This window comes from Dermacentor silvarum, chromosome 1, assembly GCF_013339745.2.
Source record: "Dermacentor silvarum isolate Dsil-2018 chromosome 1, BIME_Dsil_1.4, whole genome shotgun sequence".
Classification (NCBI taxonomy): domain Eukaryota; kingdom Metazoa; phylum Arthropoda; class Arachnida; order Ixodida; family Ixodidae; genus Dermacentor; species Dermacentor silvarum.
This window is the reverse complement of record NC_051154.1, coordinates 175,564,663-175,582,273: the sequence shown is the minus strand read 5'-3', so window position 1 is coordinate 175,582,273 and position 17,611 is coordinate 175,564,663. Positions and strand designations below refer to the sequence as shown.

The 17,611-nt window shown below is 48.3% G+C and overlaps 1 protein-coding gene across 2 annotated transcripts in view; it reads right to left on the bottom strand.

The window, feature by feature from the left end:
* LOC119436427 (large proline-rich protein BAG6-like) overlaps positions 1 to 17,611 on the bottom strand; it is a 214,342-nt gene that overhangs the window by 147,794 nt on the left and 48,937 nt on the right. For both annotated transcript variants that reach the window (XM_037703272.2, XM_037703275.2), the window contains exons 8-9: positions 15,268 to 15,378; positions 10,669 to 10,894 (exon numbers count right to left, since the gene is read on the bottom strand). In XM_037703272.2, coding sequence (XP_037559200.1) covers positions 10,669 to 10,894; positions 15,268 to 15,378 — 337 coding nt within the window. The remainder of the gene's footprint in view (positions 1 to 10,668; positions 10,895 to 15,267; positions 15,379 to 17,611) is intronic.

Below are 17,611 nucleotides of genomic sequence, written 5' to 3'. Positions count from 1 at the left end.
GCGACATACACTATCATCATCGCGTGTTTTTAGGGGGCAGCACTTGCGTTTATTCGCAAATGCTCTGCCGCATCGTCATGGACAGCGGGATACGCAGTGCGTTCGGTGGCAACCCCGAAATCGGCCATTCTCTCCGTCGCCAGTGCAATCGCAACGTCTAGCTTCTAAGCCTCTCTTTTGTTCTGTACGCGTCCGTCGCAGACCGACACTGCTCGCGTGCCGCCATGTCGTCGCGTGGAAAATACCGTGCCAAAACGGTGAAGGAAAAAGTGGAAATTCTGCGGGAAGTGGATGCAGGGAAGCAGAGTAAGAATGAAATTGCCAAAAAGCACGATATACCGAGAAGCACGCTGTCGACCTACATCCGCAATAAGAAGACTATTGAGGACTCATACGCGGCTGAAACTTTCGCCAAGGATCGGAAGAGAATTCGTACAGCAAATCACCCGGACCTGGAGGCAGCGTTGCTCGCATGGATTAAGGAAAAACGGAGCCAGGATATCCCATTGAGTGGCCCCATCATTGTAGCGAAGGCGGCTGATTTCGCGCTACGTCTGAACGTCTCCGACTTCGCCGCTTCGGACGGGTGGTTTCACCGCTTCAGGGACAGACACGACCTCGTTTTCCGCAGTGTGTGCGGCGAAGCCAAAGCCGTAGACGCGGAAACCTGCACCGTGTGGCGGAATGGTGCGCTACTAGACCACCTGAACAGGTACGCACCATCCGATATTTTTAATGCCGACGAGACCGCCTTGTTTTTTAAACTCTTGCCGGACAAAACGATCACCTACAAGGGGGACGTGTGCGCAGGCGGCAAACGTTGCAAAGAGCGGGTGACGGTGTTGCTCGGGGCCAATATGACTGGAACCGAGAAGCTCCCCCTATTTGTGATAGGGAAGTCGCAAAAGCCTCGATGTTTTAAGAACATTCGCACGCTGCCGGCCGACTATGCAGCAAATAAGAAGGCCTGGATGACGGGCGAGCTTTTCAAGCAGTGGCTGAGGAAACTCGACCGAAAATTTGAGCTCGGCAAGAGGCAGATTCTCCTCCTCGTCGACAACTGCTCGGCGCACAAGGTGGAAGTCGAGTTGAGAGCCATTGAGCTGGTTTTTCTTCCGGCTAACACCACTGCGGCTCTTCAGCCTCTTCAGCCTATGGATCAGGGCGTTATAAAAGTTTTGAAAAGCTTTTATAGACGCCACGTTCTCGAGAAGTTGCTCCTGTGCTCCGATAATGAGAAGAGCTACACCGTCACTCTGCTCACAGCCCTGCACATGCTTGTGCGTGCCTGGAATCAGGTAACCACAGAAACATATTGCGAATTGTTTCCGGCACTGTGGTTTCGGAGCCCTTAACGCAGACGCAAATGAAGTTGAAGAGGACGTCCGCGCTCCGGTTCATGTACGGGAGGTGCTCGGCGATGTGGACTTCGGCGACTACGTGAATGTCGACAGCTGCGCGGCGGTGTACGGTGCCGTGAGCGATGATGAAATCATCGCCCAAGTCGTCGGCAAAGACGAAAACCCAGCCGTGGACGATGACGACGCGAATGATGATGATGATGATGTTGGTGAAACACCGGTACGACTTTCGTTGGCACAGGTGATGGACGGACTAAATCACGCCCGGCTTTTCTTCAGTTTCGAAGAAGGCGAAGACGATGCTTTCCGGCTCATTCGAGCTCTGGAAGATAAAGCAGCAGCAATCGCTTTCAGAGGCAAAAAGCAGAAAACCATTACGGACTTTTTTTGCAAATAAATGTACCTAGAGGTGCTCTACCTTGTTTTTGTCATCAGATGTGGCTTTCTTTAATCACTTTCGTTAGTTCGAATTTCGGTTAATTCGAACTCGTTAAGTGTCCCCGTGAAATTCGAATTAACGAGCTTTTACTGTATCAATAAAATAGCGACAAGCTTCCTGCAAACAGCATTCCATTCATGAGCACGCTGACTGGTGGCATGGTGAAGGCGATGTCACACAGCCTAACTCTCATGTATGTCACAGGAGAGGATAGTTTAGACTTAATTTGTGACTGCATCATCTCAATAACACCGTTTTGCCACATCTTTCCCAAGACTACAAGTGAGCAACCAAAAGTTATGGTTTGGTTGAAATGAAAGGGAGTATAGGCCACAATGCCTATGTAGAAAAATGTAATGCCTAAAACATCACGTGGTACACCAGATGGTGTCCAAACCTTGGTCACAGTAAAACATTCAAGTCCAAATAATTCAGCAGGTCTGAAAAATCAATTCACACATACCAAATTTACAAAAAAAGAGAGCATTTGTTAGGGGTAGAACTACCTAAAGTCACCATGGAGGAATTTTTGGAGCAAGTGAAAGTGCGTTTCGGAGCAGACGAAATTGCATTTTGTAGTAGTTTGGAGCGACCAATCTGAATTTTGGTAGAATGGAATATGGCAGTGCACCTCAAAACCACGACGAAACACAGAATAAGCCAACAAGAAGCGCGTAGAAGAAGCGTGCTTTGTAGCTAAAACCGATTGGAATACAGTTAAACCTGCTTATAACGAACCTCCCATATAACGAATTCCTGGATATAACAAAGTTTTTCTCTTCCCCGCCGTTACTCCATAGTAGCACGTATTTGAGACCTCTACGCAATGAAGTGGCAGCGGGAGACCTCCTCGAAATAATGTATTTTCCCCGCCGACAGCCTAGAAATTTTGCCACAAATTTTGGCATTTTTACGCGAGCAGCAACTGGAAGCACCTTCTCCACCGCGACTGAATGCCAAGCGGCGGTGTAAGCACTTGGCGCGCTCGAATTCACGGCGACTGCGAGGCGAGAGCAAGGTGTGCGTGCATGCGCGAGGCGGGTCTGCATCCCTCGACTCGGCGATCTTGCCGCCGTGGGCGTGACCTTTCCCCCTCCCTTCATTCAAACCTGATCCCGCCGCTTGCTGCAGCTTGCCTAGCCCGCCAAGTCAGCACTCTCCTTTTTCAGTTGATGTTGCCTAACGAAGAAAAAACTTCTTTTTTTTTCCCAAAATTTGTCCAAAAATTGCCTGCGCGTTAGAATTGACTACGACCCTAAATTTGCGCTACCATATAGCCATCGGTATTTCAATATGGCCGCCTGCTACGCACTTCGAGCCTAGCTCCCGTGGCTTCGACCATGTGCTGTAGTACGTGTGCTTAGGCATTAGTCTACCAGTTTACATGGCCGATAAAACCTATCCTTACTTCGTATAGCTATCTGCTAATTTGCTGTCGCAATCGATGCTTCGCCTTTCGGGTGAAACGGGGACTTTCTTGTTCGCTGCAACTTCAGTGTATCGGGAGTAAATCTTGAGCGATAGTTGTATTTACAGTATCGCGCACCTCATGAAAGCATGAGGTGCGCGGTACTGTAAATGACTTTTTTTCCGCTATTTTGGTCACGGAAAACGGGTGTGCGTTGCAATCGAGGGCGCGTTAGAATCGAGTAAATATGGTAAGCGTTTATTTTTCGAATTTTCGTGCCGAACCTGCATATAACGAAATCCTCTTTATAACGAAGTTTGTCGGGAATTTGTCAATTTAGATATATCCAGGTTTAACCATTGTTATACATTATACCGGCCCTGGGCACAGAGATACATGCCTGCTGAACTCATTGCGCGCGCCTCCCTAATATCTAGTTCGCTCATTGCGCCCTCAGCCTACTTTTCGTTTTTTTGCGCCTCAGCCCTCAGCTAGGGAGCGCCGCGCCGCTTAGCCCACACAACCGTATTTTAGTACACTCTAAATACAGTCGCCCTGGCCGGAAGTGGTGAAAGTTTGGTGTCATATTATACGCGCGAAAAGTAAGAGAAACTGTGTGGGTGGCACAGTCGCGCGGCGTGCAGAATGTGAATTCGCTCGCTGTTCACAGCCACTGCCGGCGCACACACATACCTGCCAACCTCAAGACTTTCAAATTCGTAAACTCGCGACCGGTAGGGGGGGGGGGGGGGGCATGCACGGGAATTCTGCCGAGGAGTACGACTTCAAACACACTTGGAAGTACTGATAGTATCTAGTACTGACGAGGCTTCGAGCACGCCATCACACTTCGCAGCCTCTACGGCTACAAAACACCGGAGTGCCGGAGTCGCACTGCGCCCGATGCAGCAGCACGTCGCACAAAAAAAAGCGAGGCCCACAAAACAGGTCATACAGTAAAAGTTCGTTAATTCGGATTTCACGGGACCGAAACAAATGTCCGAATTAACCGAATGTCGAATTATCGAGGGTATCAAGAAAACAATAAACAAATGCTTACTACGTCAACACGCTCTTATTTGCAGTATGAATCAGCAAATTCTGTTTCTATTTTGCATAAACGCAATGCGGAAGCTGCAATTCTCGTCATCTCGCGACTGATTAGAGCTCGCAGCGGCGAAGGTTTCGCGACTTCCTTCATATTGCGGCCGCGGCGCGCGTCTTCATCTGAGACGGGCTTTTCACTAGCGCGCGCACATCCCGTTTATTTTTTCGCCAATGTCGCCGGGTCGCCGCCCATCGCGATGTAGACGGTGCGCCTCTTCCTCTTCACAACCGCAATCTCTCTCTCTTCATCCTCGACAGCTTTACACTGAGTAAAAACGAAACTATTGCTTACCGCAACCGCTGTCAACGTGATCATGCACGGCGACCTTGCGGTTCTGAAGGCGCGCGGCCGACGCACGCATAGTCAAACCGAAACTACCGTTTGCTGCAACTGCGGACGAAACCGCTGTCGATATCGACGCGATCATGCATGGCGACTACCGAGTTATGAAGGCACGCGGCCGACGTGCGTACTGAGTCAAAACGAAACTACTGTTTGCCACAACCGCAGCGGACGGAATCGCGGCAGCTATCAAGACGATCATGGTTGGTAACTACGCAGTCATGAAGGCACGCGGCCAACGCGGTGCTATGTGCGGCGGTAAACGCAAGCTAGGCACGAATAGGAACAAATAGGCACGAAGCCTTCCGGCGTTGTTGTCATTCCAGTACTCCGTCGCTTCGTTGTTTATATGGGTGTTTGTATGGGTGTTCTGTGGCTTCGTTTCGGTGGACGCTAACGTTGTTTTGGCGCGGTCCATTCATGTTTCGGAGGGTGGCGTGGCTTAGAGCTATGGGCGCGGACCATTCGTGTTCGGAGGGGTGGAAGGGCAACGGGACAGAGGCGCGCGAGGCTGGCGATGCGGAGAAGGATGGAAAACAACGCGCTGCGGCGTGGAATGGCTCAAATTTCTTTTCTTTCTTTCTTTCTTTTTTTTTTTTTTTGTCTTTTCAAGGAGTTCGTATTCCATTCCCTGACGGCACGGACACTGAGTGAAAACTAGAGTGTACTAGTGAAAACGAAACTACTTTTTACCGCAACCGCTGCGGATGAAACCGCGGCCGCTATCAACGCGATCACGGATGGCGACTACGCAGTTTTGAAGGCACGCGGCCAATGCGGTGCTATGCGCGCCGGCAAACGCAAGAATGAAAGCTCTAAAGGCTCAAATAGGCACGAAGCGTCCTGGCGTTGCCGTCATTCCCGTACGATTTGAACTCCGTCGCTTCGTTTCGGTGGACGCTAATGCCGTTATGGTAGAGTACACTCTAGTTATAGCTCGTTTGCGTCGCACATTTGCGGCGCTCCGCGCTCGCGGAGCACCAAGAATTGTCCGAATTAACCGATGTGCGGCCAAATACGTCCGAATTAACGAGAGTTTCATTGCATTAAATAATGCAAACGCCTGCCGGGACCAAAGGACGTGTCCGAATTAACGAGCTTTTACTGTACTCGCGAAAAAAGCCTAGCGTCGCGAAAAAAGCCTAGCGAAGGTGACAGGCAAGACGACTAGCCACAGCCTCCCATACCGAAACTGTGCCTGCCGCATCGACCCGAAATCGCCGTCGTCGAAATCGCCGTCGGTGGACCTCTATGTTGAGAGTGACAACCAGTGACTTCCAGCCGTCGTCAGGTACTCCAACAATCCGATGACGAAGGCAACGTCACAGATTGAAAAATCTCCTTACTCTGCAGACAATAAAGATTACGGCGCATACCTTCATCTCTGCGCCCCTACGTAAGTGGCGCCCCTACCCAACAGCAACGGTGTGAATTTATTAAAAATTTTAAAAACTATTTCGCGAATATAACCACTTTTCCGTAAAAATTGAGCCGACATTCGTAAAATCGTAAGACGTGTCCAAATTCGTACATTTTACGGAAAATTCGGAAGAGTTGGCAGGTATGCACACATCACATGCTGAAGCCTTTATGGCGCAGCGTGGCGCAATTTCGGTCGATGTTTTGTGTTTGCCGCAGTTTGGCGCAGGAATTTGCATATCAAAATGGAGCAATTGGCGCAGGAGTCCCACCCCTGAAATTTAGATGGCGGTGAAATCAATTTTTCTTTAACAAATATGCAAATGGGAATACAATGACTTCAAGCTCCCTTGAAAACAACCCCCCCACTATGCATAAAATATTTCCCAAGTGAGCATGTTTTAGCCGACATGCGTTGCTGCTTAGTCCCACAACATCATGCTGCTGGAGCCGATGACGTGTGCCAGCGAGAGAGAATTAAGCAACATATTGGTGCACTGTTTATAAAGGTCTCTGCATACTATGCTTGTGTGCTTACGCCAACTCACACTGATAACTGCACACACAAGTGTGTGTGGATGCGAGTCCTTAGCAGTGTGTATTGTAGGCTTGTGTGAACAGCAATTTGAAGCAAATTCAAATTTAATAGTAGGGGTGAGCGAATATTCGAAATTTCGAATACGAATTGAATATTTTCCTTATTCGAAGCGTATTCGATTCGAGAAATGCATATTTGGAAATTCCTGAATATTCGGGCAGGGCCGACAAACGGTAGAAACGATGAATATTCGAACAGACTGCGAATAACAAGCAAGTAACGAAATATATACTTGCCCCACATTCTCCTATGAATACGTTTATTCACTGGGAACTTCGCATCATCCACACATTATATGTCTGCTCTGTTTCAATCTATCTGCATCACGCCCATGAGACAGGATCAGTTTCGGTTTCTTTTTTACCAACTTCGGATTTATTCCATGGCTCTTTCACAACGATATATGATGTACTTTCGGGCTTATAAGTAGATGCAAGAAAACATCTATCTCAAAAATGTTATCTGGACTATTTTTAAATGTTTGTAAATTAAAAAGAAAAAAATATGTGTTCGAGGAGAACATTGCATCACCATCAACAACTCCCACTTTGTGTTCCCGCTTTCCTAGATGGTCACCGGCTCTTTGCTATGTGCTGTTACTTTACGAGGCAAACGCAAACCACACTAACTTCGCCGCCGCACTATTTGCAGCTATCTCAGTGCTAATACAACTCTCGCTCGAGCGTGTTCTTCAAGAATGGCATCAGCTGCGGATGACGAGCCACCGAGCAAGCAGGAAAAGAAAGCCGGATGAAGTCTTCTTTGCTGGTACTAGACAAAACTCTCGTCTTCGACAGCTCGGTGCAAGTCGTGTGAACGAGTTCTTTAAACGCCGACGGGAACAACCACAACTCTTCAAAATCACATGAAACAGCACCCTTTGTTGATGGAAGAGCAAAAAAAAAATGTCACAGTTTCGCCTTAAGGGCGAAGCAATGAATGCGATAGCAACACAGCAATGTCATACGAAGTAAGGTGAGCGGCTTTGGTAGCAATATGAATTGTAGTAAACATGAGCTGATTAAGTAAGCAGGTGTGCTGCGGCGTAAGTAGACCGACATGAAGACAGACTCAATGACCACGAGAAGGCGCGTGTGAAACGGTGGTGTTGATGAGAAGCGCTTCCCGTGGGCAGCGCGTGCGAAGGGACACACCTGTAGCGCTGCACTGCCGACCCGGGCAGCATTGCATGTGTAGCGTGCGTTCGAAAATGTGGCCCGACTATTACTAACTGATTGAACAAGCGTGGTGTGAGCGCGCACAAACACATTAATAGATCACACTGAATGACTGCAGACAACGACTGTCAAAACGCTGGCAGCAAGCGCATACGCCGCAGCAGCGGGCGAAGGTACGTGCGGTCTATCGCTTCAACGGAAACTGAGCAGCGAATGCACGGCGCATAAAGGTCAGAGCCATGTGGAGATAAGCGACGGTGCGAGCGAGCGATGAGCGCGGTTGTTGGCAGAGTAGAAGTGCGCCCCTCCCGCTCCCTCCGGCGCTGGCTTCCCGCTTCCTTGCTTGCGCGTGGGAGATTGAGCGCGTTCGCTCTCCGTGATAGCTCGCGTCCCCGCGCGCTTCTGCTCAGGCATACAGCACGCGGCGAAGATTTTATCTATAGGGAACCTCACGGCGACGGCAGAAATCCGGTTGAAGTGTCCATATAATTGCTATCGCAATAAAAGAGGCCTTCGCAAACGTGCCGTTGAAGCGTCAATTAACACTGCACGATATACCATATTTACTCGATTCTAACGCGCCCTCGATTGTAACACGCTCCCGTTTTCCGTGACTGAAAAAAAAAAAACAAAAAAACTCTACAGTGCCACGCACCTCACTCTTTCATACAGAACTACAAGTTTGTCTCATTTGGAAAAACAAAGATTTACTCCCGGTGCACTAAAGTTGCGATGAATAAAAAAAGTCGGTTTCGCCCGAAAGGTGAAGCATTGGTTGCGATAGCAAATTAGTAGACCAAATTAGTGCCAAATGATTTGGTCTACATGCCATGTATTTTAATCCTCACGCCAGTGAACTTAATTCGAAGTAAAGATGCATTTGCAGAGGTGTTCTAGGAAGTTTAAAATAATGACGAAATATTCAAGATAATTTCGCACTGGCCAAACACAACTAAAGAGACTTGATATCCACTAAAAATGCCTTTCCCGCACGATACATTACCAAAATAATGTACTGTTACGGACATTATATAATTGCCATGAACAGGTCATGCAAAACGCAGCTATTTGATGGCTTTTCTGACACACATTGAAACAAAGGGGCATCCAGCAACAAACCGTTGATTTCTAAAGCTGATAAAAACAGGCTGTTTTAAAAACGCATCATGTGACATCTCATATTTAGTTTTCCACAAGCCCCATTGACATGGATATCAAATGAACGAGCTTCGAACAAGCTCGGCGATTACAGTAGAACCCCGCTGTTACGTTCCCGGGTGCTGCGTTTTCCCGGCTGTTACGTCGTTTTCGGCCGGTCCCAGCACAGCTCCCAAAGAACCCAATGCAATGGTAACCCCGCTGTTACGTCGCGACTGTGGGACCGTTCCCGCATCATACGTTGCGAACTGCCACACCGCGCCCGCCCGAGCGGCCATTTTTACTTTTCATGTCGCTTGGCTTGGTTGCTTGACGATGGCATTGGCCGCCGGAAGTGCTGGGGGCGACATTTATTACGTATTTTCGGTTTCCACCAGCAAAAGTATAGCCTTTGATATCCGCTTTTGCTATCTAAAGGTGATGTCTATGACGCATTGCGGCCCTAAAATTGGTTTTGGCTCATAAATGTTCCGTATAAAGTCCTAGGGCGATAACGCCGTCGCCGCGCGCCGTATGCTTTCTTTCGCGCGCGAGACGCAGTCGTCGGTCCCCTCGCACGCTTATCACTCGCACATACAGCATACGTCGCCGCGCACCGTATGCTTTATGTGCGAGTGAAAGCGTGCGAGGGAGCGCGACGTATGCTGTATGTGCGAGTGAAAGCGTGCGAGGGAAGCCGCGCGGCCATATGCTGAATGTGCGAGTGAAAGCGTGCGAGGGGAGCCGACGACCGCGTCTCGCGCGCGAAAGGAAAGCAGGGAGGAAGCGCGCCTCCTTCCGTTGCGCTCGAGGCACCAGCGAGGTGGGGGGGGGGGGGGGGGTAGCAGGCAGCGTTGTGCGTGGGGGCAGATTCTACGCAGTGTAGGTGCGTCGGCGGCTCGTGGCTTTGTGCGTGCTGCGTGTTCTCGGCGCTCAGTTTGGGTTGAAGCGATAGACAACAGCAGGAAGGTCACTTCGCTCGCTTCTGCAGCGACGCTTAACTGCGCGTGTCCGCGCTCATCGAGTGTGATGTGTTCATGTTTGCCTGTGGGCGCTGACACCATGTTTGTTAATTAGTTAATAACCGAATGTTTACAAGTTTATACAGACGATAAAACTACTATTTTTACTTTGTATAGCTCATCGCAATCGATACTTCGGCTGTCGGGCGAAACTACTTTTTGTCGCACGTAAGAATTAAAATAATATTGTGTGCAGTTCAACACTACTGCCATTTCTTAATTTTTCTTGTTTCCTGGCTCTTGCGTTTCCCGGCTCTTACGTTATTTTTTTATGGTCCCGTGAAAAACGTAACAGCGAGGTTCTACTGTATAACCATGTAGTGCACCTCAGATCACGTGGAAGAGGGTGTCACGTGACCTCACGTAACATTTGCCAGCTCATTCCCGATTCCCAACCATACTGACATGGACACCAAATGAACGGGCTGCGATGAAGCTGTGCAATAGCACACACGTAGGGCCCGTCAGACCACGTGATTAAGGGTGTCACGTGACCTAGCATAACTTTCGAAAGCCCACAGGTGATTCACAAACACATTGACAGACCACGCAAAAAAGAGTTATGTGAAAAATCTAATTACCCGAGTCAAATTAATGAGAATCCACTGTATTATAATCAAGAAAAAATACATGCCTTTGTTCAAATACCAACTTACTGGTAGTTGCAGCAGGGGTTACTGCTGGAGTCTCTGTAGTTGTAGCTGCAGAGGAGCCAAAAACTGATCCAGCTGTGACACGAGCAGCAACAACAGCTGCTGCAGCAGCAGCTGCCCTAGCAGCATTCACGATTCCCTCACCGAAACGGCCGGTTGATGATGACAATCCCAGGGGCCGAGATGCCGCTGCATCATTGTCGTTGCTACTGCCACCTGATGTGTTTGGCTGTACAAAGTAGAAAGAAAATTGAGAACACAAATGATCCATTAAGCATCCCTAACCATCAAATATTTGACGCTCAGAATCCTCACACAGCTTCAAAAAGCACAAACTTGTGAGGATTACGGTGTCTTCTCGTGCCTCATCCCCCAGCTAGCACGTGGCGCTTAGCTAGTTCTCCAGGAACCGCCGCCACAGTGGCAACATGGCAGACATGGATAGCGCGCCAGAGCTAATTCCCTGTGCAAACCATGCTTCTCCCTCCCAGTGTCAAGTCACCACGCGAGCATATGTCACCGGGACACACCCTGATTAGCCTCCTGAGTGGCAGCCGCCGAACGCACTCTCTACCCAAGCTCTCTTGCGCTGAGCAAGAGGATAGCAATGAGTTGGTTACGTGGGATCTTTGCTGCCGCGACTTCTTGTTCTTGTGCTTGGTGGAGCACTACCCAGTTAGCCCTAGCTGGGCGCACATACTCGATCAGTCTTACAGTGAGCCTTTGCACATAAGCAACGTGACTGCCGCACTTCGCTGTATCTTGGGTTAATACACCCATGTTTGTTGGCAATCTGATTCCGCAGCCATGTCAGAGTCTATGAACCCTACTGTAGTACCTTTGTGGATTGCAGAGTGGAGGAGTGCCGTGCCCATTCGTGACCATCGCTCGTGAGTAAGCCTCGTGCAAACCCATCTGCAAAAACTCCTACCTCAATGTCTGCACTGATGAGGGCAGCAGTGAAGCAAAGGAATTATCAGAGAACGACTTGAACTGAACCACCGAAGCATGGCCGGCTTCTGTTCAAGTTGACTGGGGATGGAGATTTGGCACATGCATTGACCGCATGTGTAGTGACAGCATAACAATGGTTGAAATAGAGATCGACCAAGTCTCGTGCAAGCATATGTGCAAACAGCAACACATGTGGCAAGCCCTTTTTTTTTTAGGGGGGAAGGGGGGTGGGGGGGGGGGGGTGTTACTTAGGAAATGACACTTATTCTTATTTTCTGGTAAATACATTACTTCAAACTTCCTATTCCTTCGGACAATTAGGTGGTTCACGCTGAGACCAAATTTTAGGTTGGCAACTTACTATTTCCATAACAAATATTGTTAACAATGTGCTAAAGCACCTGTATTTTTCCGTTTTCATCAAAACTAGCTGCTACGGTCACTTCTTGACACTTAACATTTGTAGCAACAGCGTTAAGAGGGTGTACGAGATAATGCCTGCACCCCCTGCACAGTTTTCTCAGTAAATGAAACTTTTGTTGGATTTCTCTGTGGTCCGTCCCTTGAGGTTCCAATTAGCAAGGTTCTACTGTACAAAGAATAGCGCGAAAAACAAGGGACGAGAAAGAAACAATACGAGCATCCCTTGTTTTTCATGCTATTCTTCGTCAGTACAGAATACCAACTTGCCCGAAATTCAGTACTTCTAATTTTATTGGAGTGATTGACCTTTACTACATTTTTAGAAAAAATGTGAAAAGCTTTCCATTGTTGTCTCCAAACCCATTTTGATCGCTTTTCAATGTTGGAGGAGCAGCAAGCACTCCTAGTACTAGAGGCTTTATTATTTTCTAGAAGGACAACTTTTTTTTCTTAAGATGCATAATGATTAAAACAACTTATATGCCTAATACAGTGATGCTACTGCGGACTTCTGATTTCGAGCAATTTTTGGAGCACCAGAAATTTCATTTTGGAGCACTTTGGAGCAGGCAATTTGGCATTTGGGAGCAGCTTGGAGCAGCTGATTTTTCACATCCTTAAGTATTTCAAAAAAACGAGTGTACATGCGACACACACACATACACACACAAATTGATATCGTGTCATATATTGCTAGTTTTCCCAGATGTCCTTCCGTATATCCATAAACAGAAATGATGGACACATTGGCAGCATGCAGTTATTATAATCACATGTCATGCTGCGCTTCAAACAAGCGACAGTAGAACCCCGCTGTTACGTTCCCGGGCGCTGCGTCTTCCCGGCTGTTAAGCTCCCATAGTACCCAATGCATTGGTAGCACCGCTGTTGCGTCGCAAATGGGGGACCGTTCCCGCATCATGTGGCCTCTGGGCTGCTGTGCCTTTGTTCTGCGTTTTTCATGTTTGTATGGCATTCTTTACTGCTGCTCTACAAAGAGCATGGTGCCTGGGTTTCAAACCAAGTGAGGTGCAGAACTATGTGGGCATAAATATACAGTAGTTCTAGCGTTGTACCTGCAGACTGCCTCATTGATAGCAGTCTCTAGTGCAGTCAGTGAGGCATTGTTTTTTTTTTTTTTTTTTTGGTAGAATCGACCATGTTACTGAATGAAGGCTCTCAGCAGCCTTCTGAATCATCTTCCATTGACATGGAGGTTAGGAGAGTCTCTGATAGATAGGCAGCAATGCAGCTGCTAGGTGCTTTCCAGCCTGTACTTTTGTATGATGCCTCACTTCTGCAGCCAGGTGTCTGTGCCAGCCCAAGTGGTCTAGTGAGCAGAGCTCATGATGAGGTTCTCTTTATGAAGGGGTGGTAGATAGGTATTGTTACGAGATATCGTGGCATTACGATAATAGAGTCGGCACACGATGTGCTAAGTCGCGGGTACGAGGTGCCGACGCGCGAAATGCCTGGTCGCGGGTCCAAATAATAGACGCTCTGTAATCGCGCAGTCGGAGGGGCCGACGCGCGAAATGCCTAGCCGCGGGCTCGAGGAGTCGACACTCGATGAGCGATGTACCGACGTGCGAAATGCCTAGCCGCGGGCTTGAGGAGGCGACGCTCGATTAGCTTAGTCGCGCCTTCCGAGGTGCCGACGCGCGAAATGCCTAGCCGCGGGCTCGAGGAGTTGACGCTCGCAGGGCCGACGCGCGAAGTGCCTAGCCGCGGGTCCGAGGAGTCGAGACTCGCTGAGCGATGTGCCGACGCGCGAAATGCGTAGCCGCGGGCTCGAGGAGTCGACGCTCGAGGTGCTTAGTCGCGCAGTCGGAGGCGCCGATGCACGAAATGCTTAGGCAAGGATCCGAGAAGCCCGCGCGCGATGTGCTTGATCGCCGAGTCGGAGACGCCTACGCGCGAAAGGCTTAGCCGCGTGACCGAGGATTCCGTGCCCGAAGCGAGGTCGCGAATCCGCGTCACCGATGCTCCGAATGCTTAGCCGCGGGTCTGAGACGTCTACAAAAAGCGGGATCGGCCACGCTGCTGCGACGTCCACGTAGCGCCCGCTCTAATACTAGTCGAGATTACGGAAACCGCCCAGAGCTCGCGAAGAGACCGCAACAAGCGGTGCAGACGACGCCATCGCGAAGCGAGCACCGGACCAATGGCGAACCGCGCTGGAGTCACGTGGCGGGCGCGGGCAATCGGTGGCTCCGGCACGACCTTCAATCGTTTGCTTTTTGTGTGCTTGTTTCTGTATGGAGGAGGTAGCTGAAGCGGCAAATTTGAAGACGGAGAAATGCGCTTTCCAACGAGTCCAAGATGGCGGCGCTCGGCTGCGCCGTTCCGGAGATATCGTGGCTTGAAAAACGGCGTTTTTTTTCGCGATTTCCGCGAAATTTTTCGGCACCTTGGCTGATAGAATTTTTTTAGAGCACTTCTACTTGGTTTTCAGCGATGATATTTCGGAATCAGATAAAATAAGAGTTACAGAAATTGAAAATGTGATTTTCAAAAATAGATTTTTTAGCCATTTTTCGCGATGCGAAAGCCGCGTCCCCCCTTAATCGGGACGCACGCGCTAGTGCTGTTTAGTCTCCTGTTCGCAACTAAGGCTAGCCTTATCATCGCGTTGCACGTTTTAATTCCCCGTTGGTGCAATTGTCGGCGATAGACGCCGCCAAATCCGAGGCTGTTTGGCGCAGTTAGGCGCAATTTTCGTCGATTGTATCAGGATGGCGCAGTAAATCCCATTTGGCGCACTTTGGCGCAGTTGGCGCAGGAGTGGAATCACTGCTAATACCGTGCAGAAAGTAAAGTGAACACATTCATGCAAATACTATTCATACTTGAGCATAATTCAAAATTACTCACAATTACAATACAGTTGAACAGTAACTTCAGTTTTCTTAAATCTGTTCCAACCCCATTAGTCGCAAAATTAATCAGCACTCTGATAGCTACTACTGTTCAGATTAATATAAAGGTTGGAAGGCTAGGGGTAACATGTGCCCATTTATTCTGCAATTAACAGCTACTTAAGCTCAAGAAGCCAGCTTAGCTGTGAAAACTAATTTTGACTGAATACCAAGTAGGTGTTCCCTTTGTTGCCAGTACTGTTAATGCCTACAGTTCCTTTTATTACGACCCAACAATTTAACAGCTGCCGTTATGCACAATGTACTATGAAAGCTACAACGTAATGGAGGAGAAAAGTGCAGTTACCGGTGCAGTGTCATTTCCATTGGTGTCAACCATTTGGACATCCACTTCAACCCGTTCTCCAAGATCCATTCCTTCAACATCAGGGGCTGGCGTGGTCTGCTGGCCTTGGTTCTGGAAGCCCAACATACAGTCGAAACAGTATAAGTAGCATGAAATTTAGCTTATCAGATCTTCAGTCTAGAGAAGTAAACCTTACGGATTAAATAAAAATCACACCTGGAAAGAAACAACCAATCAACAGAAAGTCTCACTTTCGTTTTTTTTTCCAAGCCAACTTCTGCCTCCCCAAAGTAGTCACAATAGCAAATACTGTGGGAAAACTGTTATGTAGACTGCTTGTTAATTAGAGATCAAACAGGTTTAGACACTATACCCCAAACCATCATCACAGACAGCTTCACTTTTTTTTTCCAAGGTTATAGCTATCTAACTAGTGTCCAGCAAAATTTGGAGTACAGTAGAATCTCGTTAAACAGAGCCTCAAAGGAACAGAGAAATGCTTGTATTTATTTGATTAGAAGGCGAGGGTGCAGTTGGGGGAGCTAAGAAAAATAACTGAAGTATGCACACTAACATAAAGCGATATAGAGTAGTCAATGGATTATTCAGACTCGGCGGATTTCGCCCGAAGTACTGAATAATCGGAAGCCTGCGGAATAATCGGTGCAGGTTACTAGTGAATTTCACCTTGAGGTGCCACTTCACAGCAGTGTGATTATCGCCTAGTGGCTTCATGGCAGCACGGCACGTGCTGCTGTAAAGCGACATATAAGGCAAAATTCACATATAAAATGCACCCTCCCTTTATTGTTAAATTTTTTGAACTCTCGGTATGGTACTACAATTTTTGCTGCCATTTAAAATCTGAATTGCCGGAAATTTGGCACTGCTGCTGATATATATTGAAACAATAACTGAATAATCTTTCAGCCTGACATATAAGGCAGGAGGTGACTTCAAGGCCAAGGGCTCTGGGATAAAAATCTCACCTTATATTCGAATAAATACGGCATGTTCCGATTGAATGGCACCTCACCATGGCCGGTATTTTGTAGCGATGCCTTTCAGATGCCAATGCCTTTTCGCACTTGGTCAGTGGTCAGAGCGACGGTTCGCTCACGTTATCAACGGGATCAGCTGGCCGTGAGCGGCGGATGATAAGACTAGTATAGAATAAAGCATAATGCATCGCTACAAAATACCGGCCCAGGTCTAAACATTTTGAGCTGACAAGTGCAGTGCATACAATGCATGCTAACAATCATGTCTGCAAAGTATTACACAGCTACACACCGCAAAAGCAGCTGAATTTTCAAACAAAACGAAAAGCGCCCTTCTCCTCACAAGCTCTGCGCTCCCAACCGGAGAGTCGACGTCATTTGCACAAGTGTGCCTACATAATTCGCAGGGCTGCGACATGATTCGCAGTGGCACATGACTGAGAATTATTCAAGGCAACAGCAGTTATTTGTTTGATCTGTTGCTTCAATAGACAAATTAAAGTTTAGAGAAATAATCAAACCTACAACCGAATGTCTGCGTGTCCGTTTTACTTCGTACCGTAGCAAGTGAGATGTACTTCCATTTCACCGGCTTGTTCCCACGTCGTGCAGTCGCACGCAAAGAAAACAAAACTATGTTAATTTCTACCAGTGTTCCAGTGCGATCATGCTCTTTGACCTGCTCGCGTCTACCTTAGTGTTCATGTGGCACAGACTTATCATACCGCTAGTCTGGTGCCAGCGATACAACGATGCAGTGTACCGCGGTAAGGATCTATAATTCGGGCCAGCTTCTCCAAACGTGCACGCACCGAGGGATCCATTTTGCACAAGTAGCCAGACAACAACGCAAGTGTTCTCGTGTACAGCTCGCAAAACCGTGCACAGAGCGAAACAAACGCAACAGCTCACAGGCTCGCGCACGAGACCGTCACCAGGAGTGCGCCTTGCAGCAAAAATGCGAGCAAAAAAAAAAGAACACAAGGACCGTGATGCGTACGTGACGCAATCCTCTGGCTCCATTATGGGAGAACGCAGGGAAGGGACTTTGTTCGCAGAGGCTAGACGGGGGCAAGTGGCACGAGTGTCTATGGTGACAGTGAAGCTCACCTCCTGAAATCATGGGCTCACAACCCTTCAAACATTTCTATCACTATCAATATTGAACTAATTTCAAAAATCGTATTGGTAGGACGCTTCGAAGAGGACACGTAACTACAGCAGAACCTCGCTGATACGTTCCCGCTGATACGGTACCGCCAAAAATGCTTTCGCGTTCGAATTACCGAGCGTTCTCGCCCATTGGAATACACATCACTTTGACGGGACCACAGTGTCAGTTC